Below are 25,048 nucleotides of genomic sequence, written 5' to 3'. Positions count from 1 at the left end.
TAGAGTTATTTAAATTAAAATTTCTTTTAAACAATAAGTATTTTATTAAATTTGAAAGAATACATACAGATAGATATTCACACATTTGATTTAAATTTTATATGTGGTTTTTTTATTGATTTATATTTGTTATTGAATGGAAAACATTTTTAATGCTTCTCATACAGCTCTTGAAAGGAAGTGAAGTGTATATTTTTTATTTATTTATCGACCGGGAAAGTCCGACTAGGTTCCACAGAGCCTGTTTTCAGCGGAGGCCCGGGGAGAAATGCTCCAGATGCATGTCTTTGGAATGTGGGAGGAAACCGGAGTACCCGGAGGAAACCCATGCGAACACAGGGAGAACATGCAAACTCCACACAGAAGGCACCCGAGCCGAGAATCGAACCGGAGAACCTCTTGCTGTGAGGTGACAATGTTAACCACTGCACCACTGTGCCACCCGTATATTAATAAGCTTTTATTATTTAATTGCAAAGCTTTTATTATTTAATTGCAAAGCTGAGGATATTGGATGATTGTTAATTATGTGGTTTATAAAAGGTGATTGCAAGTGAATGAATTCATCTGACGAATTTTAAGATGGAAAAGTTTGTTCAACATTGCTAGCGTTAATTCCGTGTTGTGTTGCTATTATTAAACTGTTCGTGATCTACCTACTGGGTCCGAGGTGCTTTGTATTTGGTTGCACTCTCTAAAGCCAAAAACACAGCATCCATGGGACTGGACAACATCCCAGGCTGCGTTTTACACGAACTTCAGAATGAACTCTCCCCACCTAAGCACCATGTTCAGTCATAGCCTCATGTCAGGCTTTGTGCCTACTGAATGGCACACAGCAACAGTTATCCCACTCCATATAGGTGGAGCCATCACTGATCCTGGGAACTATCATCCTATAAGCCTGAAGAGCCAGGTCTATAAGGCAGGAAAGTATCATCATAGAACTCATAAACAAAGGCATTGTTAACCTCATAACTCTGGACCCCACCCAGTACATGTTTGTGAAAGGCAGATCATGCCTCCTGAACCTGATCAACTTCTTTGAGGCAGTCACCAAAGCTGTAGATGAGGGTAAGGTGGTTCACACAGCCTATCTTGACCTCACCAAGGCTTTCAACACCATCCCCCATTCTGGAATTATAGCTAAGCTCACTAAACTAAATATAAATCCCTATATCACAAGATGGGTTGCCAACTGGCTCACTGACAGAACCCACACTGTAAAAGTTGCAGACTCCAAATCTGACTTCAAATCAGGGACAAGTGGAGTACCACAGGGTTCAGTCCTGGGACCTCTCCTGTTTGGTATCTACTTCTCTGAAGTACAGGCTAATACAGAAGACCTTTGGCTAATGAAGTTCGAAGATGACTGCAAACTAGGAGCCATAGTCGTGTCCCCAAATGATGTGGGCATCCTACAGAAGGGCTTCACTGAGACAGATGCCTGGTGTCAGAGCCATGGCCTCAAGCTCAATGCCAAAAAGTGCATTGTCATCCCCTTTGGTAAAAACTTTGTACCCATGAACTACCATATAGGCGGCAGTCTACTTATTGCCGAATATGTGATAATAGATCTTGGGACCCAGGTGGACAGTAGTCTCTCCTTTGATAACCACATCACGAAAGTAGTCAGGAAATCCTTCAACATAGTACACCTCATCACAAAAGGGTTCTCATCCAGAAAAAAAGAGGTCGTTGTTCCCCTCTACTTGACACTCATTAGACCCATTATAGAGTACAATGCCCCTTTTGGAATGTACCTCACAAGACATCTGCAGCAGCTGGAAAGGCCACAGAAGTACCTCACAAAAAGGATTACTGGCCTCTACACTTACCATCTCAAAAAACTCCAGTTTTACTCCATAGCATATCGCCTACTCCGAGGTGATCTCTGCCTATCATATAAAGCTATGTCAAACCCAGAGCTTTTGGACATGCTATACCTAAAAAAATCCCAATCCCTCTGAACTACATGCTCTAGGGACCTACACCTTGTCACCACAATAAACAGGACATGCTGGAGGGATATATTCCTGTCCCAGAGACTTCCCATACTCTGGAACAGGCTACCCATCTATGTCAAGCAAAGCTCCTCATTAGCACTCTTCAAAAAAATCTTGAGGAGTGGATGGGAAATAGGAAATTCACCCCAGGGATCACTTCTGTGGCTTTGCTTGACAAGGGCCCAGGAAAATAACTTTTTTGGGTGGCGTAAGCCAGGGAACCTTGTTGGCTAGGCTTACGTTGGCCCTCAGGCTGATAGCCTAGTACCTGCCTATGAACCTATGAACCTATAAATGTGCGTCTGCAAGAAGCTCTCATTATTAGTACTGCAGCTGATGCTTGATGTCACCCCTGAGGTGCTGGGTAATCCAACCATTTTTAACATTTCATGCCTTCCTTCACACCAACATAATGGACCATTACCATGTGGTCAGGGACACCATGCAGGAAACTGTGGTCATGTCTCAGCCTTATCTTTAGCCCCATGGGAATTATGAAGTACCTGCTATTGTGGGTACTAAAGTATGCGTGGCTTTATATAAGTATGTGTGGCTTTATATAAGTACGTGTGGCTTTATATAGCTATATCTCTGTCTCTATATTAGCTACGTGGACCTTTCAACAACCTACTGGGGACACAGTGGGGATATCCCATAATTAACCATCTGAGGATGGAATCATGTTTCACTCCTTAAAGTGCCATTGCAACAATAATGCTACAATACCTATCGGGTAACCGGTCAGTCCTGGATGAGCTGCTTTTCTGGACCATTTAATGCCTAGACAATTTCCCTTAAAACGTTGAGAATCAAACTTGTATGTTGTGTCTGTGAGGTAAACACCTTAACCATCCTAAGCCCGACTTTTTGTTTTATTGTTTTGTCATCCCTCACACAAATGAGGTGCCTGTCAGTACACCAAGGCTGAAACATATAAGAAGTCATTTGGTGCCTTTTCCCCTGCCATTTTACATGAAATCTTTGAAGGTGTAACTACTATAGCTTAAGCAGATGAAGTTAGTGCAGCTTTTAGAGCACAGCGGTGGTGTGAGGAGGAGTCCAAGATTTTTCTGGACATCCACCAGAAGCAGCACAGGTGGAAACTCCTGCAGGATGGCTATAATGTGCCACACTATAAAGATGATGCCTGAAATATATTGACCAAGTCGCACCCCTGCTACTGACATCCTGTGTATGGCCAAACAGTGACAGCTTCAGCAATGAGCTGACTTACGGTTAAATGCCACAATGGTACCGGGTATTAATGGACACATCTCCATTGTAGCAATACTTAGGAAAAAGGCTGTGATCTCATGAGGGATTCATTTTGTATGTAGTTTGTCTTTAAGATGGAAATGTCTGTTTTTTTTATTGAGATTACATGATGGTTTTTATTGCTGTTTAAAAGGATATTGTGTTAATACTGAATGGTTCTGAAGAAGTCGAATCACCAAAGCGCTTGGCCATTCTTTTATTTTTATTAAAGTGCTTCAGTGCTTTTTGCTATGGGTTTTGTTTGTTATATTATATGGTTTTATTGAGTCACATGCCATATCCATAATTATTATCTGGCTGGGCATTTTGTAATATACAGTACACATATACGTCCAATGTGTATCACATGTGCTTCTCATTTTTATTTTGTGATTAGCTTGTTTCTCATGTATATGTTCAGTTGTATTATTGTCAAAACTAAGCTAACATCAGTGCCCACAAGCACAGATGTGCTGTCCTGATAAATTGATCCTTCAGACTGCATGTGACTATGGCATTTGGCTTAGAGCCCACCCCCCAAGTTGCTGCCATGTTTCTGTAAGCCCTACTATTAAAAGGTTATTTTTCCACTGGATGAGCAACAACAAAATTAAAAATAGAATTACAATTGTTTTTGCGTATCTCTTCCACCACCCTCTTTGTCACTAGCCTTTCTGTGTCATGCATTTCTGTTACTATTATAAGCAACAGCAAAGCAGCCTTCACTGGTGACGCCAGCACAGCCCATCATCCCCCAACAGCATAGCAGCCTGCACTGGTAACACTTGCATAGCCCATCATCCTCCCCAACAGGATAGCAGCCTGCACTGGTGACATCAGCACAGCCTGTTACCCCCCCCCCCCGAACAGCATAGCAGCCTGCACTGATAACACCAGCACAGCCTGTCACCCCCCAACAGCATAGAAGCCTGCACTGGTGATACCAGCACAGCCCGTCATTCCCCCCAACAGCACAGCAGCCTGCACTGGTGACACCAGCACAACCCATCACCCCCCCCCACACACACACACACACACACAGCATAGCAGCCTGCACTGGTGACACCAGCACACTGTCATCCTTCCCAACAGTTAGTAGCAGCACCACCTCCTGAAGTGCCCAGCATAACTAGGTCCCAGCCTGGCACAATTCCCTCCACATTTTCTCCTTACTTAAACCACCTATGTTAGGAAGCCTGTGGTACAGTGGTACTACCCAGTAGCAGTGGAGGAGACACTTTGGTCACCTATCAGGAGCTAGCAAAGTTTATGGAGAAGTAACAGACAGGAGTTGGATGCCCACATAGGTTCATAGGTTCATAGGCTGATACTAGGCTATCAGCCCTAGGGCCTATACAAGCCTAGCCATAACAATTCCCTGGCTATTTCTTCCCACACTATTTACTTCCCTGGACCCCTATCTAGCAGAGCGACTGACGTGATCCCTGTGATCAGACATATAGTGACCATACTCCAGCAACTACTTGAGCCACATCCGTGCCCAGTGCTGCCTTCAATGTTTGAGGCAGGACCCAGTGATGACAGCTCAAAGAGTGATGAATAATCTCCCCAGGGTCTAAGTTAGCAGAGACTGCATCTCTGAACACCCAGTACTATACTCAAACCCATTGTTCCTTTCCTTTTTATGTCTATGTTCATAAGTGTTGTGCAATCATCCATTGTCTTCCTGTTCTCTGATGTCACCTTCACTATTGTGTTTCCCCTCCCTCTTTGTATTATGCAACACCCTGTCAGTCATATATGTCTTTCCCTGAGACCTAACCTCCCCCTGTTGCCCACCTCTTACTTCCCTGAATTCCTTCCCCAACTTTCTTCTCAACAAAAATAACTAACTAAATAAATAAATAAAATAAGGACACCTGTCCCACAAAAATAAAATCCTCCCACTCATACCTCTCAGCTTCGCAAAGAGTTCAATAATGATAAAATACTCCCACTCATACCTCTCAGCTTCAGTTCAGTAATGATAAAATACTCCCACTCATACCTCTCAGCTTCACAAAGAGTTCAGTAATGATAAAATACTCCCACTCATACCTCTCAGCTTCAGTTCAGTAATGATAAAATACTCCCACTCATACCTCTCAGCTTCACAAAGAGTTCAGTAATGATAAAATACTCCCACTCATACCTCTCAGCTTCACAAAGAGTTCAGGAATGATAAAATACTCCCACTCATACCTCTCAGCTTCACAAAGAGTTCAGGAATGATAAAATACTCCCACTCATACCTCTCAGCTTCACAAAGAGTTCAGTAATGATAAAATACTCCCACTCATACCTCTCAGCTTCGCAAAGAGTTCAGTAATGATAAAATACTCCCACTCATACCTCTCAGCTTCACAAAAAGTTCAGGAATGATAAAATACTCGCACTCATACCTCTCAGCTTTGCAAAGAGTTCAGTAATGATAAAATACTCCCACTCATACCTCTCAGCTTCACAAAGAGTTCAGGAATGATAAAATACTCCCACTCATACCTCTCAGCTTCGCAATGAGTTCAGTAATGATAAAATACTCCCACTCATACCTCTCAGCTTCACAAAGAGTTCAGGAATGATAAAATACTCCCACTCATACCTCTCAGCTTCACAAAGAGTTCAGGAATGATAAAATACTCCCACTCATACCTCTCAGCTTCACAAAGAGTTCAGTAATGATAAAATACTCCCACTCATACCTCTCAGCTTCGCAAAGAGTTCAGTAATGATAAAATACTCCCACTCATACCTCTCAGCTTCGCAAAGAGTTCAGGAATGATAAAATATTCCCACTCATACCTCTCAGCTTCGCAAAGAGTTCAGGAATGATAAAATACTCCCACTCATACCTCTCAGCTTCGCAAAGAGTTCAGTAATGATAAAATACTCCCACTCATACCTCTCAGCTTCACAAAGAGTTCAGGAATGATAAAATACTCCCACTCATACCTCTCAGCTTCACAAAGAGTTCAGGAATGATAAAATACTCCCACTCATACCTCTCAGCTCCACAAAGAGTTCAGTAATGATAAAATACTCCCACTCATACCTCTCAGCTTCGCAAAGAGTTCAGTAATGATAAAATACTCCCACTCATACCTCTCAGCTTCGCAAAGGGTTCAGGAATGATAAAATATTCCCTCTCATACCTCTCAGCTTCGCAAAGAGTTTAGGAATGATAAAATTCTCCCACTCATACCTCTCAGCTTCGCAAAGAGTTCAGTAATGATAAAATACTCCCACTCATACCTCTCAGCTTCGCAAAGAGTTCAGGAATGATAAAATACTCCCACTCATACCTCTCAGCTTCGCAAAGAGTTCAGTAATGATAAAATATTCCCACTCATACCTCTCAGCTTCGCAAAGAGTTCAGGAATGATAAAATACTCCCACTCATACCTCTCAGCTTCGCAAAGAGTTCAGTAATGATAAAATACTCCCACCCATACCTCTCAGCTTCACAAAGAGTTCAGGAATGATAAAATACTCCCACTCATACCTCTCAGCTTCACAAAGAGTTCAGGAATGATAAAATACTCCCACTCATACCTCTCAGCTTCACAAAGAGTTCAGGAATGATAAAATACTCCCACTCATACCTCTCAGCTTCGCAAAGAGTTCAGTAATGATAAAATACTCCCACTCATACCTCTCAGCTTCACAAAGAGTTCAGGAATGATAAAATACTCCCACTCATACCTCTCAGCTTCACAAAGAGTTCATGAATGATAAAATACTCCCACTCATACCTCTCAGCTTCACAAAGAGTTCAGTAATGCACACATGTTCAGCTACAACTGTTCACTCTAAAAAGTGTAGCTGCCTAACAAAGCATTGATAATTACTGTCAGCGAATAACTAGAAATATAGCTGAACATCAGCATAATTATTCATGGGTTCATGGGCGTTTACTAGGCTAATGACCACAAGGGCCTTTTTAAGCCTAGCCATGCATACCAAATCTCTGACAAGTTCTGATACCCTTGATAAGTGTAAGCATGGCCTAGGGATGAACCATTTACAAGCAGGGGCCCGGGAGGTGAACCATTTACAGGTTGTCTGTGCCCATTAGAGACACAGGTGACAAACCAGGGATGAATTTCCTGTTCCCATCCAATTATCCAAGTTGCAGTTGAATTGGGTTAGGGAGGAACTCTGCTTTACATGGACGGGGAGCCTGTTCTACAGATGGGGTAGTCTCTGGGATACATACCTATCTCTCCAGCAGGTCCTATTTATATTACAGCCAAGGTTTAAGTCTTTAGAAGGGGTAATTGTGGTACTGTTTGTTTTGTGGATATGCAAGAAGTCCATCAGAGTTGAAGTTAGAAGTTGAGAGTTTGCTCCTATCCCACCTCCATGCTCGATCCTCACTCGCTCACCTTGTGTCGCACCCTCTGCTAACTACCACTTTTCATTTCTGTCTTGTACTCCCATTTCCAACCTATCATCTGGTCAAAACATAGACAGACACAGCATTCACATGACCACAAAGTGCTTATAAAAAAATCAGCTTTATATGGTCATACATTGCACTACAGCTCACAGAAAGCAATGCTGGTGGCCATCTATAAGAACAGAGAAGTGGCACACTCCTTCCTACAGCAAAAATGAAGAAACACCCTTGGCATGCAATAACTGGTCATGCAAATGAGCTTAGCATCACTTAGCAGTCTAAAATAAATATAGCCTTGATTCTAACTCATTTGATGGTTCAATGTACTCATGCAATTACTTTTACTCTGTCAATGCACTGGTTGGGAGATTTGAATCCTCTGGCCCTTGTATGTTGTTTTTTAATGTTCTGCTTGCAGTCTGCACATTTCACTGACACTTGTGTGTTATGACCACTTTTACTGTGATAGCTTCCTTAGCTCCCTTTGCTAAGGCACTGGTATGGAGCATTTCAATAGGAAAGTCACAGGTCATTTCTCTTGCTGCTTGTATTTATTTTCTTGGTATAATGTCCTTGCTAGATGTGTATTATGACAGCTGTAATGGTACCCCTTCCTAGGAAACTGTGGTGGATATCGTGGTATATGGACCAAATTGCTGGGTTGACTCCCCTGAGGGTATTCAGTTCTCCTTTTAAATGACAGTAACATTATAGTACAGGTCCACTGTTCACACTTTGATGTTGTCAGAACAGGTGCAGATGGGTATATCATGTTACTTTATTATATCCCACCTGTCCTGTCGATATTTCTCATCATTCTACCTCCTCATTTTCTGCTTTTGGACATGCTTTATTGCACAACTTCTATTCCATTTTTTTCATGCATCTCATTGCATTCTGTTGTGTAGTATCACCTGTGCTCCGCCATCAGCCATCAGTGTTGTTTCCCCTTCCATTGCACAATTCCCTGGATGTGTATGTGTGTGTGCGTGTCCGTGTGCATGCATGTGTGTGTATGTGTGTGTGTGAGTGTGCGTGTCCGTGTGCATGCATGTGTGTGTGTGTGTGTGTGTGTGTGTGTGTGTGTGTGTGTGTGTGTGTGTGTGTGTGTGTGTGTGTGTGTGTCCATGTGCATGCATGTGTGTGTGTGTGTGTGTGTGTGTGTGTGTGTGTGTGTGTGTGTGCGTGTGTGCGTGTGTGCGTGTGTGCGTGTGTGTGTGTGTGTGTCTGTCTGTTTATTGCTGTACATTACATGAATACTATCTCTTGGCACAAACTCACCATGATTATCAGAGGTGTAGTTAACTCTGTCCATCAGATGATTTAACATGAAGAAGCCACAGGGCTGCACTGCAGACATGATGAGGGGCTGCTCACTGTGGCCACTGGATGGGCCACGTTCATTTATAATTAGTGTTGTTGTTTGTGTCTAAGTCAGTGTAAATTTTGCTAGCTTGGCTGAGCTCACAGAGATGGCAATTCTGAATCTCTGAGACTGTTTTTCTTTGTATACTTCAAGGATGTGCCTTCGACCATGCACAGATGATGGTTGAGATTTATTTTTTAAATTCATATATGTTCTTTCTTTATTTCTTTATTTATTTATGTATTTTTGACAGACTTTCTGTTGTTGATCGACTGTAGGTTTGATTAACTTCAGTTGATAGTCGATCCTTATGTGTGTATATACAAATACACACACACACACACACACACACACACACACACACACACACACATACTCTACTGTCTATATGTTATATACATCTATATCTGTAGCTATCCATATAACTATATTTATGTATGTATGTATGTATGCAGTTATGTATTTATTTGTTTGCTTACCTGGTTGATGGACAGATACAGGACCCACTTCAGCCACTTCCCATGCCATATGGCAAAGACATTACAAGCCACACAAATTAATTTAATTAGATGCAGAGGAAATTGTCATCCATATACAAACTTACAATTCGTAATACAATGTGGTCATTGCAACTTATGAATAGTTAACCTGAAGAAGTAGTATGCCATTATTTGTACTTATTATTCCTATGCATTTGGGACATAAAATAAGACAGAATTAAAATATATATATATATATATATATATATATATATATATATATATATATATATATATATATATATGTATATAAATATATATATATGTATGTATGTATGTATATGTATATATGGATTTACTTCAGAAGCTCAAAGGTTCAAAACTTTGAACTTCAAACTACAGAAACCATAAGATGGAAGTTTTGAAAATTTGAAAACCTAATAAAAAAACAAAATAAAAACAAAAAAAAGTCTTTTTACATTTTTGCAGAAGGGGGGGGGCAAGATCCCCTGCACCTCCCACACCCCCTGCTAATTAAATATACCAACTCTGAGATCACAGTTCAGTGAGGAAATGGCAAATATCCTGTTATGCTCTGTACAGCGATCACCATTCAGAATATTCAAAGTTTCAAACTTCGATCTGATGGTTTCGGCCTTTTGAAGTTTGAAGTTTTGAAACTTCGAGCTTCTGAAGGGGATCCGTGTGTGTGTGTGTGTGTGTGTGTGTGTGTGTGTGTGTGTGTGTGTGTGTGTGTGTGTGTGTGCGTGTGTGTCTGTGTATGTGTGTGTGTGTGTGTGTGTGTGTGTGTGTGTGTGTGTGTGTGTGTGTGTGTGTGTGTATAAATATATATATATATATATATATATATATATATATATATATATATATATATATATATATATATATATATATATATAGGTCTACTTCGTAACAACGAAAGACCAGAAGACCGAAACCCAGAACACTGAGACGAAAACAACGAAACCCCAGAACACCAAAAACCATGTAACTTTACAACACACACATAACACACAAATCCACACACACAACTGCCCCACACTACCAAACTCAAAACCCTACACTAGTGATAGGCAGAGGAGTACGTGCCCCTGCACCACCCACACCCCCCACTTTAATATTCTAACTCCGAGATCGCACAGACACACAAGGCAATCTCACACCCACACAGTACAGTCCCTCACACACCACAGTCACAACACACACTTACACACAGCAATTCCCCTCACAAATACACTCACACATATGCACTTACCTACAGCAGAACACCAAAAGCGCTAATTCAAACTCGCATAACATCGGGATTTTGAATTTCGCGCTTTTCAGTGTTCTGGGGTTTTGTTGTTTTCGTCTCACTGTTCTGGGTTTCGGTCTTCTGGTCTTTCGTTCTAATGAAGGAGACCCATATATATATATATATATATATATATATATATATATATATATATATCGGAACACTTTATAATCTTGAAATACTGAAATGTCGAATTTCACTATCTCGAGTCTATAAAGCCAAATGTTGAAAATAGCGAAAGTTCATAATCGTGAATTTGAATATCTCGAATTTGCGGTTATGGACTTATGCTACGTTGTTTCCAGGTTTGTGTGTTGATGGTGCACGGTGCCATGTGTGGATCTAAGTGTTATGCCAGGTAAGTGAGTGTTTTATAAGGGTTTTGAGTGAGAGGTAGAGTGTATGTGAGTGTGCTGATATGTTTGATGTGTGTGTGAGGGACTGGAGAATGTGTGTGTGTGACTTTGCTTTTGTTTCTTGTATCTGCGATCTCAGAATTAGTATATATAAGTAGGGAGTGTGGGGATGCAGGGGGGCTTGCCCCCTGCTTATGTGCATATAAGTTGTGTATGTGTGTAGATGTGGGTGTTTTGGTGTATGTGTGGCGTGGTGTGCGCGGTTTGTTTGGGTTTTTGAATTTTGCGGTATTGGGCTCGGGGTTTTGTAGTTTCGGTGTTTTGCAGATTTGGTTTCATGGTCTCGGGATACTGAAATTCGATGTTTCAGTATTTCGAGATTATAGTGAATTCATAGATATATACCACCATCATGTCACATACACGGAACTACCTCTAACACCAAAACAATAGTTACTGGTAAGATGGTAAAACAAATACCACAGTGAGTGTGAGGGAACTAGTTACTGAGCAACTGGTTGATGATTGTGATGACGTATTAGGCAGACAGCATGTGTAGAGTAGAAAGGCTTAAGATGTAAGGGGTAAGGAAGTATATTAGCAGCACGTTCCCAAGGTTTGATCTCCTATCACTATTTTATAGTTTTCTTAGGTCAATAGTTGTAAGGATCTTACCTAGCACTTTATTATGTTTCTTTAAAACAAACACATGTATTCTACTCATCCAGATATTGTTTTTTTCTTTTTACTTAAAGAATGGTAGATTGTCTGTTGTTGCAATTTCTAATAGTAAGTTGTTCCAGGCAGCAGGGATGAGTTGTGAAAAGATTTTCCACATTTAATTAGTGTGAAAGGAAGTCTGTATAGCTTTAATAAAGTTATTTTCTGAGGTAAATGAAAGCTGCAGGAGCACTGAACTATCAATTAAGTGTTTAAAAGTTAATGTCTTTAGAAGCTATAAAGACCTTCTATAGATATTAACCCAATTTGCCCATTTAATAGTAATGCAATGATATTTACAGAAATTTTTAGATTGATGAATTCTAGAATGTCTTTTTTTGTAGTTTACAACATAGTTGTGTTTGCTTAGAATCCACTAAGGCAGCACAAAGAGTGTGAGGAGATGGTGGTCAGTGGTGCCACCTTTATTGAGCAGAGTGACATAACAAATTTGCTGTCTGACAAATGTAACTCAGACTTCATCCCCTACTCTTTGTCTGTCTCCCTTCTCTGAAATAACTACGTTCATAACTGCCCCCCGACTATTAACAGGGAGCAGGTCCTGGCAGCATTCGCTAAGGCCAAAAGCACAGTCTCAATGGTCCCCGATAGTATCCCAAGATGCCTCCGAAATAGCTGGAAACATGACCTGTCAGGACCACTTGAGTCACTTTTCAACTATAGCCTCAAAGGAAACTTTGAACTATGAGAATGGACGACTGCAATGGTTATCTCAATTCACAAGGGAGGAGCATCAACCAGCCCAGGAAACTACAGAACGTTAGTCTGACTAGTCTAATATGCAAAGCCATGACATAAATTATCAAGTAAATTATCAGCAAAGATATAAGACAACCTTCAGACGCTGGAACTGACCCACTTTGGCTTTGTCAACGGAAAGTCACGTCTACTAAATCTGCTGGATTTCTCTGAGAAGGACAGGGAGGTAATGGATGAGGATAAATGGAGCCGACTGCCTACCTGAACCTGGTTCAGGTATCTGATACAGTTATAGTGGGAAAACTCACAGAACTGAACGTAAACCCCTGCATAACTCACTGTATTGTCACCTGTCTCACAGGCGGGACCCAGGAAGTCAGAACTGTTGACACCATGTCCACGAATAGAGCAGTCACCAGGCTAGGAGAGCTCCTACTGGCATCTACTTCCTGGAGTTAAAGGCTAATGTAAAGGGCCTTTGGCTGACCAAGTCTGCACATGACTGCAAACTGGAATCTGTCATAGATACCCACAAGATGCTTGTGTCATGGGAGTACACTGGGGTACTCTATGATAGCTTCCAGTCAAATACCTGATGCCAAAGTCATGGATTGAAAATCAATCCAAAAAAATGCATTATACTATCTTTTGTGGAAACTACCACCAAACAACCACTGTAGGCAGTAATCTGGACTTTGACCAACATGTGGTCAAGGTAGTAAGAAAATCATTTCATGTTGTCTAACTTATAAGTAAGGGCATGTCATCCAGGTCCAAGAAATACAGTGTCACTATGTGGTGCTTATCCGACCCATCATTGACTATAATGCTCTTTGGCATGTACCTGGCCAGACATATTCAACAGTTGGTACACCGACAAGGATTCCTTACCAGAATAATCCAGGGTATAAATACATTGGCCTATGTGAACTACCTTATAGCCTGATCTATATACTCAGTCTCCTACAGGATACTGATACTGAGAGATGATCTATGTCTGGCTTACGGGGCATCCTCGGATCCAGCTCTGATGGACCTTTTGCAAATCCGCAAAATGAACAGCATTAGAACTACTTGATCCAAGGACTGAAATTTTGATTGCAATGTAAATAAGACATGTTGGTGAGACAGATGAATGTTTCAGAGGAACCCCATGGCCAAGAACAAGTTTCAGGGGATCCCCACAGTTGGGAACAGGATCCCCATCCCTAACCTTATTTAAGTGTTACCTTGACAAATGGATGGGAAAATGAAAATTCACCTTGGGTTTGGCCCCCATGTCTCTGATAGACAGAGGCAGACAGCAATGCCCAAACTAACATACCCCACAGTTAAAATCCAGAAACTTCATAGCATTCCCCCTCCTAATAAATGCCAATGATACACAGGGACGCAGTTGTGTTGGATTGCATGGCCAGGCTTATAAAGGCCCTGGTGGTCATTAGCCTAATATATACCTATGAACTAATACTTCTAGAAACTTCCTAACATACCCCCTGTTAATAAATGCTAATGACACATAGGAACACAACTGAGTTGGATTGCATGGCCAGGCTTATAAAGGCCCTGGTGGTCATTAGCCTAATATATACCTATGAACTAATACTTCCAGAAACTTCCTAACATACCCCCTTTTAATAAATGCTAATGACACATAGGGACACCACTGGGTTGGATTGCATGGCTTATAAATGCCCTGATGGTCATTAGCCTAATATATACCTATGAACTAATACTTCTAGAAACTACCTAACATACCCCCTGTTAATAAATGCTAATGACACATAGGGACACAACTGGGTTGGCTTGCATAGCCAGGCTTATAAAGGCCCTGGTGGATGGTAGCCTAATATATACCTATGAACTAATACGTCTAGAAACTTCCTAACATACCCCCTGTTAATGAATGCTAATGACACATAGGGACACAATTGGGTTGGATTGCATGGCCAGGCTTATAAAGGCCCTGGTGGTCGGTAGCCTAATTTATTCCTATGAACTAATACTTCCAGAAACTTTCTAACATACCCCCTGTTAATAAAGGCTAATGATGCATAGGGACACAACTGGGTTGGATTGCATGGCCAGGCTTATAAAGGCACAGGTGGTCATTAGCCTGGAATATACCTATGAACTAATACTTCTAGAAACTTCCTAACATACCCTCTGTTAATAAATGCTAATGACACATAGGGACACAACTGGGTTGGATTACATAGCTAGGACTTATAAAGGCCCTGGTGGTCATTAGCCTAATATATACCTATGAACTAACATTTCTAGAAACTTCCTAACATACCCCCTGTTAATAAATGCTAATGACACATGGGGACAGAACTGGGTTTGATTGCATGGCTTATAAAGGCCCTGGTGGTCATTAGCCTAATATATACCTATGAACTTCCTAACATATCCCCTGTTAATAAATGCTAATGCCACATAGGGACACAACTGGGTTGGATTGCATGGCCAGGCTTATAAAGGCCCTGGTGATCATTAGTCTAATATATACCTATGAACTAATAGTTCTAGAAACCTCCTAACATACCCCCTGTTAATAAATGCTAATGACACATAGGGACACAACTGGGTTGGATTGCATGGCTAAGCTTATAAAGACCCTGGTGGTCCTTAGCCTTATATATACCTATGAACTAATACTTCTAGAAACTTCCTGACATTCCCTCTGTTAATAAATGCTAATGACACATAGGGACACAACCTAGTGGTCGTTAGCCTTGTATATACTTATGAACCTATGAACTTATATAGCAGTCTGTACTACTGATCTAATCATATCAGGTGAATGTAAAATATCTCATTTTAGTGAATTAAAATTAGAACACTTTCTTCAAAATCTTGGCTTCATTTAGGCCATTCATTGTTTCTATTCTGGGTCATGACAAATAAAACACAACAAAGAGATGTAAAATCAACACACATAAGTAAATACTAAATGGTCACACTGGGAAATACCAGAATTCACTGTGTATGGTAGCATTTAATATGTAATACAAATTGCTGACGTTCCATAATTATATATAATACTCTTAACGAATAGTAGTATATTTCTTAACTTGTTTTTTCATTTTTGAAGGCTTTCTGGTGGACTCCGCTACAAGCGGTTGTGGTGTAATTCCTTGCGTATGGGGTTTGCAACCTGCAAAAAACCTTAAAGTTAATTTTTTTCACCCTTTTAGTTTTTTGTGCGTTATTTTTTGTCATTTTGGTTTGTTGGTATTGTAAGAGCTGATGAGTCATAATAGTACCTTTCTTATGAGTGCACTTTAGAAGAATTCACTATTTTGCCTTTTTTTCTTTGTAGTGTTTATTTCATTTTATTTTTCCCTCAGTTTCGACTTTGCCAATCAGAACACACAACGTTCTGTTAAGTGTTCCTTGTTTGTTCTTTCTTTGCTTTTTAGTGTTTGCTTTCATTTGCACTTAATTGCATGTTGCTGTTCTGAACAGACTTGGTTTGTTTCTCCTTTTTTAGTTGATACAGCCTGTCTCCTGCTCCACCTGCTTATTCTAATCAACAGAATTTTTTTTCTTTGTAACACTCTTCTCTGTCTCAGCAGGTTAACTATTATTTAAATATGCAATCACTTTTGTAACATTAAATAACTGGAAACAGCAAGATGCCAAACTGCCAGATTAAGCTGTTTGTTTTTTAATATAAATATCACTTTGAAATAAATGATTATAGAGTGTACCAAATACATCTGACAATTAAAAATTATTTAATAAAGTAATAGGCTGTAATAATACTAGATGATGTGGTGTACGGTATTGCTGGCATCCTTGTTTGGTGCAGAATACAGCTTATAACATGTCCTTGCATGCTATGATTACAGTCTTCTATATGAACATTAGACAAGTATTTAAGGAACCAGATGATACTTAACAAAAAAGGTTAATAAATAATTTATCAAAGGTTGCTTTGAAAAAAAAAACAGAAGGAACTTTTGAGTGAATATACTTTTGACCGAGCATAACTTTGACTGAAAAGCTATTTCAAGAAAAAAACATTCTACACAACATATATCCCATGAAAAGCATTTTTTGCAGGGGTGGGGGTGCAAGCCTTTCCCTGCATCCATGCACCCCTAAAGTATATACGCTAACTACAAGGTTGCACACCCATGGAGTAAATTAATAAAAGTCCCACACATAGTGAATCAGTGCTGGCACACAAACTCAATCATCTACAAATCTGTGGGTACAGTGTGGCACTGGACATTGCCAAGCCACACAGAATCCTTTAAATCACATCAGTGACAGCTCCCATGATCAAAGATGCCACCAGAAATACCATCCATAAACTTGTACAGTGTTTGAAGAAATGACTTTCAGTTGAAAGTACAAGTCAAAAGTACCTCCATTTTTTCTTTCAGTTAAAGCTACCTTAAAATGAAGCACACCCCGAAAGGAAGACTAAAATCATAATGATGTAAAGATTTTTTTACACAATACTGGTTATTGCAGCAACAGATAAATAACTAGCCTTTATTCTATACTAATTCTTGATTTGCTCTACATAGATACCTGCGAATCGTATTGAACAAGACCTGAAACAAAAGCAGTTTGTATTGTTAACAGCAAAATCTGATGTGGCAACCCTGGAGAAACCAATATTGGTATCATTTCAATCTGGATACATTTTTATTCAGACTGACAAGCCCCTTTACATTCCCACAGATAAAGGTAAGATTGTTTGTTTGAAATGCTGCACCTCTAAATGAACTCCAGACTTACAAATGTACAGCATAATAAAGAGACTATACCTATTCATTTCAGTAATGTAATCATTTTTGTTAGTTAAAGTTTAAGGGAGACATCATAATTTAACACTTTTCTGATCTTTACTTATTTAAATACTACATCACAACTTCCTGATACTCAGTTCAAGGTCAGATAGCCTAGCTTCAAAACATAAAATATGGAACAATTCTGCATGAAACTGATGTCTCTCTGCCATTCAGTGACAATTTATTTGAAATAATTTTGTACAAAAGGGACATCTCCCTGATTTTTAAAGCCTTCCATTTGGATGTAGCTGAGTAAAGGCTGTTCCCAACTGCCTCATGGCTTTAGTCTGTGATAGCATTAATGAATGAGTTACACATTCCAAGCGGTCTCCATTGTGGCATGACTTGTAGCCTGTGATAGCATTAATGAATGAGTTACACATTCTAATCGGTCTCCATTGTTTGTTTAGTTGAGTAAGTTGCATGTTTGTCAGTACTGGTGCAGAGCACAGATGCATATGTAGTATCAGTGTTCGAGTTTGTTTAGTTGAGTTAGTTTGATGTACGTCAGTACAGGTGTACAGCACAGGAGTATATGTAGTAGCAGTGTTCGAGTTTGTTTAGTTGAGTTAGTTGGATCTTTGTCATTACTGGTGCAGAGCACAGGAATGTATGTAGTGTCAGTGCTCAAATTTGTTTAGTTGAGTGAGTTGGATGGTTGTCAATACTGGTGCAGAGCAGAGAAGCGTATGTAGTATTAGTGCTCAAGTTTCCTTAGTTGAGTGAGATGGACGGTTGTCAGTACTGGTGCAGAACAGAGGAGTGCATGTAGTATCAGTGCTCGAGTTTGTTTAGCTGAGTGAGTTGGACATGCATCAGTACTGGTGCAGAGCAGAGAAGCGTATGTAGTATCAGTGCTGGAGTTTGTTTAGTTGAGTGACTTGGGTGTTTGTCACTACTGGTGCCAAGAACAGGAGCATATGTAGTATCAGTGCCCGTGTTTGTTTAGTTGAGTGAGTTGAATGTTTGCCAGTACTGGTGCAGAGCACAGAAGCATATGTAGTATCAGTGCTAGTGTTTGCTTAACTGAGTTAGTTTGATGTATGTCAGTACAGGTGTACAGCACAGGAGTATATATAGCATCATTGCTCGCGTTTGTTTAGTTGAGTTAGTTGGATGTTTCTCAGTACTGGTGCAGAGCACAGGAATGTATGTAGTGTCATTTCTCAAGTTTGTTTAGTTGAGTGAGTTGGATGTTTGTCAGTACTGGTGCAGAGCAGAGGAGTGTATGTAGTATCAGTACCTGAGTTTGTTTAGTTGAGTGAGTTGGATGTACATAAGTACTGTTGCAGAGCAGATGAGCATATATAGTACCAGTGCTCGAGTTTGTTTCGTTGAGTGAGTTGGACGGTTGTCAGTACTGGTGCAGAGCAGAGGAGTGCATGTAGTATCAGTGCTTGAATTTGTTTAGCTACGTGAGTTGAACATGCATTAGTGCTGGTGCAGAGCACAGGAACATATGTCGTGTCAGTGCTCAAGTTTGTTTAGATGAGTGAGTTGGAATTACATCAGTAGTGGTGCAGAGCAGAGGAGCATATGTAGTATCAGTGCTCGAGTTTGTTTTGTTGAGTTAGTTGGATGTTTGCCAGTACTGGTGCAGAGCAGAGAAGCGTATGTAGTATCAGTGCTCGAGTTTGTTTAGCTGAGTGAGTTGGACGGTTGTCAGTACTGGTACAGAGCAGAGAAGCGTATGCAGTAGGATGGTGATGGCGATGTGACATAACTTAAAGTGTTAGACAGATAGGGATGTGTCCTGTGGAGATAGCTTGGATTTTGCTTTTTTTGTTTTTTTTTCATGTATGTTGAACATAAAAGTCAAACTTTAAGTCTTCATTCTTGCAAGTAGTTTGTTTTGTGTGATCATTTCTATTTTGGTATTGTTGGAAGAGGTAGTAGTGAAGGATACATTTTTTATTGTCAGGTGTTTGGGAGTGAAGAGAATTAGTTTTTGTTTTGTTACCATTCCTGCGAGACAGGTAACTGCAAAACAAGGTTAGGGAGGTTAATGGTATGTTGGGATCCAAGATAAGTCTTAAATAGCTGGTTTCCTTAGGAATTATATTGTTTTCATGGTCTTTTTGGAGTAATGGTGATGTTTCCTGTACCCTCTGGGGATGGGAAATGACATTAACGTTTTTTATGCTTATTGTAAGCATGTTCTTGTAATTCTGTTGCAGATACAGTATCTGTAAACCTGGTGTGCATTTCTTATTGTAAGTTTGTAAAGGCGTTGTCTAGCATTAATAGAATGATATTACCACCATGCACAGTAATATTTAAAAAGGGCAGGTCTACTGATCATTAATGAAAAGTGAAAAAAGCAGCGGCTTCACCCAGGGCAGTAGGTAAGCAGTCTGAAACCTCAGGAAATGCCCTTCTGTGACTCCATTCCCCAGAAAACGTAAGAGTTGAAGTAAAATAGAAAATAAAAAACTCTTCACTTGACAAAATTCTACATTCAAGAGCAAAATAAAGGTGATCAACTTTCTAGCAAGTAGCTGACTACTTGTCAACAACTACTGTCATGCAATGCTTTTCAGAAGAAAACTTTGACACATTGTGAGTAGTAGCTGTATATGACAGCTGCTTGTTACCATTTCTGCCACACATATACTCTCATAGCAACTGTCTTTATTAAACTGTAACAGGCAGCTATACATACAATTATGTGGTGCATTTTATACACTGCTTGTCACTTAGCAACCAGAATCATTAGACCACCACTGTTTAAATGCTTTCTAAGAATGAATTTTGTTTAGTTTCTAGGTTTGATCAGTCTCTCACAAAATTAGTGATTATGTTCCCTAATAGCTTGCACCTACAGCTGTCACCCCTTTAGCCTGAGGCCCAGGGTCTTGCCCCAGTACTGACCCTAAAGCTACACCAAAGTTGAGTATGACCACATCCAAAAGTGAAGCCCTCTATGTACCATATACATTCTGGTACAGAGATAAATGTATGACCAAGAGACTATATTGCTACTGAAATCCAGCTTATCCAACTTGAAAGAGAAAGTTAGGGATTTACTTTTTAAAATGACATAATTATATCTATAAATACACCTGCTATAAGTTTCTAATTACTGATATTGTTATAGGCTGTGTCAGTGATGACAATATACAAGGCTGTCAATGTGCTGAAACCATGATGGAAACTCTACTGAGCATTGCATTATAAGCTGCAATTTTTTTTACATTTTCAAAAAGTGGAGTCACCCTTATTGCTCTGAGGAATTGGGGCTGTGAGCAGAAGCCAGTAAAGGGCTTATGGTTAGGCTTGAAGGCATCAAAATCCCTTGGACTCTGCGTAAAGATATCCCAGAGCCCTGCCTCATGACAAGTGTAGCCTCACACGATGTGTGTCATGACAAGTGTAGCCTCACATGATGTGCCTCATGAGAAATGTAACCTCACGTGATGTGCCTCATGACAAGTGTATCCTCATATGATGTGCCTCATGACAAGTGCAGTCTCACGTGATGTGCCTAATGACAAGTATATTCTCACATGATGTGCCTCATGACAAGTGTAGCCTCAAATGATGTGCCTCATGACAAGTGTAGCCTCACATGATGTGCCTCATGACAAGTGTAGCCTCACACGATGTGCCTCATGACAAGTGTAGCCTCAAATTATGTGCCTCATGAGAAGTGTAGCCTCACATGATGTGCCTCATGACAAGTGTAGCCTCACATGATGTGCCTCATGAGAAGTGTAGCCTCACATGTTGTACCTCATGAGAAGTGTAGCCTCACATGATGTGCCTCATGAGAAGTGTAGCCTCATATGATGTGCCTCATGACAAGTGTAGCCTCACGTGATGTGTGTCATGACAAGTGTAACCTCACGTGATGTACCTCATGACAAGTGTATCCTCATATGATGTGCCTCATGAGAAGTGTAGCCTCATATGATGTGCCTCATGACAAGTGCAGTCTCAGGTGATGTGCCTAATGACAAGTATATTCTCACATGATGTGCCTCATGACAAGTGTAGCCTCAAATTATGTGCTTCATGAGAAGTGTAGCCTCACATGATGTGCCTCATGACAAGTGTAGCCTCACATGATGTGCCTCATGAGAAGTGTAGCCTCACACGATGTGCCTCATGACAAGTGTAGCCTCACATGATGTGCTTCATGAGAAGAGTAGCCTCACTCGATGTGCCTCATGACAAGTGTAGCTTCACTTGATGTGCCTCATGACAAGTGTAGCCTCACGTGATGTGCCTCATGAGAAGTGTAGCCTGACACGATGTGCCTCATGACAAGTATAGCCTCCTGTGATACCACTATCTAGGTTTGAAGGTCATCTGGTGGGTTATCAGGTGAACATTACATAAGGGTGGAGGGAGAGGTACATGGGGAAACTGCTGCACTTCAGAGTGGAAGATCAAACAAATTAACTGGGACTGTGGAATATAAAATATCAATACAGCAAAGTAAATGGGACTCTGGAATATCAAACACCAATTCAGCAAAATAACCGATATAATGCAACTACAGACAAAAAGTAAGGTAAAAGTTGTTGAAATTAAGTACTCTGCTCTTCCACGTGACCTGTGGAAAGGTTCCTTTATCAAACTGCTCAGAGGTAACGCAACAGACTCTAGTAAAGCCAGCAATATTCATTAAGTATTAGCTAATACAGAGCACAAGTTCCCAAAATAAAATAAAATAAAATAAAATAAATTAAATGTCATGTTACCATTTCAAAATGGTTTGGGCAATTTTCGATAAGCTGACCATGATATACTGTACAGCTAAAATAATGATGAATCACTTTAATTAGCAGAACAGCTAAAGACCATAGATTCCCACACTTCATCTGCATACTGTAAGTAAGTGAGCCAGCTACACAGTCAGCCCAAAGCCTGTGGGTGAAATCTCTAAAGAGACTGGCGTTTACTAAAAATGACAAAAATTAAAACAACTGATACTATAGACAAATGCTTATTTTTGCAGTTAGACACACTATATACATATTTAATTTGTATGTTTTGATGAAATTTCATAATTAAAACATTAGAAGCAGAATGCTTACATCACCACTGACAGGTGCCAAGCAAAGAATAACATTTATATCCAGGATTAGACATTTATTTTCTTACAAGTCTTGAAATCCTCTATCGAACATAATGCAACTACAATGGAGATGCAGTTGCAGGAGTAATTGGTGATTGTGACATAGATCACCTGATTGCAACCTCCACGTGCATCTTTGATGCACGTTTCAATGAAAATATAAGTTGAGACTGAAAATCTGCTATTTTGGAAGTACATTTTCCATTTTCAACACTGCTCAGTTCGTGCATTTTCTTTCCACAAACAGCTCAATTGTTTCAGTGAAAGTTTTACTGAAAACAAAAAAAATGTAATTTGAAATTGGAAAGTGTACTATTTTGGCAGTAGATTTTTCTGATTTAAAAAAAAAAGAAGTGTGGCATTGCATTTTCTTCTCCATGATCAACAGCTTTAAAAGGGGGCGGCACGTGCCCCTGTACCAATGACTAAATTTGCCACTGTGGAGTTCATTTGCTTGTTATCAATTTGGAATCAAACAGCAGGTATTAACCATAATATCTTCTTCTTTCGGCTTTTTCCCGGTTAGGGGTCACCACAGCGGAGCACCTGTCTGCTCATGATTGGCAGTGGAGTTTTATGGTGTCGAGTTGAGGTATTAACCATAATATAAATTTGTTAAATCATTAAACATGATCAAGAGTCGTTTAGAGCTGTTTACGTGAGTGTGTCGATACAGTCTGAAGAAAACTGGAAAACCTATGGAGAATGGGCCTGTAAGAGTTAACACTGCACAAGAGAATCAACACAGGCACAACAAGAACATATGTGAAAAGGTTACACTATTACATACAAAAACATTTAGTTTCAAAGCTGCACAGTGCAAGGAGAGAGTAGCTGGCTGTCTACAATTCAGTTATTTGTTTAATAGTTGGAATCAAACAGTAACAGCCTTAGCTTTCAATCAAGTGACCATAAGTACAAACAGATGTAAGACTAGGAGAGAGAGAATATTGCAACACAATCCCAAAAAGTGCAGAGAGAAGTGAAGGAGCTCAGAACAGATTATAAAAGAATTACAGTGCAGTCTGAAAAAAAGGACAGCAGTACGCAGAATGGAACTTCCGCGGTTAACACTGCACAAGTGAAACGATTCATGTATACGCTGGGAATACATGCCAGAAAATACAAATATACAAAATCCCTTAGCATCAAATTGCAAGGTGAAAGAAGAGAAGTGGAGGCAGTTTAGTTTCCTTTTCATTAAATTTTTTCTCCTTCTTTGTATAAAAACTATTAAATGGCCAAGCAGAATGGAAGAAGTAACAGCACCAACTATGAGAGTCAGAAACAAAAAAAAAACAGTATTAGTGTTAATGCACTTCATGGGTCCATATGAAGTTGTCAAAAGCTATACTGGATGAATATAAATAAGATGAACCCAGACTAAGTGATTTCAGATTTTATCAGTTATTTCTTGGACTATGGACTGCAGTATTGATTTGATGGCATTGTGCCAGCTAGGAGAGTTGTTGAACATTTACTTAAATCTGCGGGCTGAAGTAATAAGAGCAGTAATACCATATTATTACTGGGGAGATGTGCAGATCCAGTGCATCCTGATCTTGACTGTGTTTTCTCAGCTGTATTTCATGCGGTATACATAGTAATCAAGGAAGCAGCATAATTTTAGTTTTGTGGATATCGTTAACACGCATTTTAACTTTTAAACTTTACAATAAACCAAGTAAAGTGCAGTGCATGCTGCTGTTTGTGTTTTTACAGGCCCTCCCACTCCCACCCACATCATCATCATCAACCCCCTTTTTTTTCCCATTTTTCTACAGGGGGTGGGGGTATCGTGTTAACTGTCGCTATCTCTCTCGATTCAATGCCACATTCCTGCCTTCTTCGACACTCATGCCTGACTATTGCAGATCTTCTCTCACACTACAGACTCTTTTATTTTTTTTAATTGGTTTGTGTTTTCTAAGGCATATTTAATTTGTAAATACACAAACCAACAAGTATACTTCCATTGATTTGTAACACTTATTCTTAACTCATCAATGAATTTCCAATAAAAAGCTTTTAGAATGAAATGGCAATGGTGTAGTACTGTTCTCCTTCATCAACAGCAACCCTATACCCTACAACCTTATTGTTACCCATCCTGGAGCAATTTGTAAAGCCATTGTGTCATAGCTATCAAAGTCTTAGTGCAAGACATCTGGACAGAGCCAAATGTAATGGGAGGACAAAGGACCAAAAGTAGGGACAATTTTTAAATATTGCTCTTAAAAAGTTAGAAAGCTGCTAGACTACAAGGTGTTGTGTTAGCATACATTTTCTGATGCACATGAAGTCTGAAAATCAATTAGATATCATTATTTATTAACTAAAATAATCCGCCAAAAAACACAATGTTTATGAAAAACAGAAAAAAATATATAAGGCAAAAATCTGGCCAGTTGAGCGGTATGCATTGTGTTCCCTTCTTCTGTCCGTCTAGCTGCATTATGTGACAGTTATGCACTCTGTATTTACCTAGTTGTTTGCACTTCCACGTTTGCTCACTTACTCCATACCCATTTCACTCTCT

The 25,048-nt window shown here is 39.9% G+C and overlaps 1 protein-coding gene across 1 annotated transcript in view; it reads left to right on the top strand.

The window, feature by feature from the left end:
* LOC122812307 (complement C3-like) overlaps positions 1-25,048 on the top strand; it is a 2,177,376-nt gene that overhangs the window by 251,658 nt on the left and 1,900,670 nt on the right. Inside the window, exon 3 of the mRNA XM_044084710.1 lies at positions 17,160-17,322. Within this exon, the coding sequence (XP_043940645.1) occupies positions 17,160-17,322 (163 nt within the window). The remainder of the gene's footprint in view (positions 1-17,159; positions 17,323-25,048) is intronic.

Source organism: Protopterus annectens, chromosome 9.part0 (assembly GCF_019279795.1).
Source record: "Protopterus annectens isolate FY-2018-M chromosome 9.part0, PAN1.0, whole genome shotgun sequence".
NCBI classification, from domain to species: domain Eukaryota; kingdom Metazoa; phylum Chordata; order Ceratodontiformes; family Protopteridae; genus Protopterus; species Protopterus annectens.
Note: the sequence above shows the minus strand (reverse complement) of the source record. Positions and strands in the feature narration are given on the sequence as shown.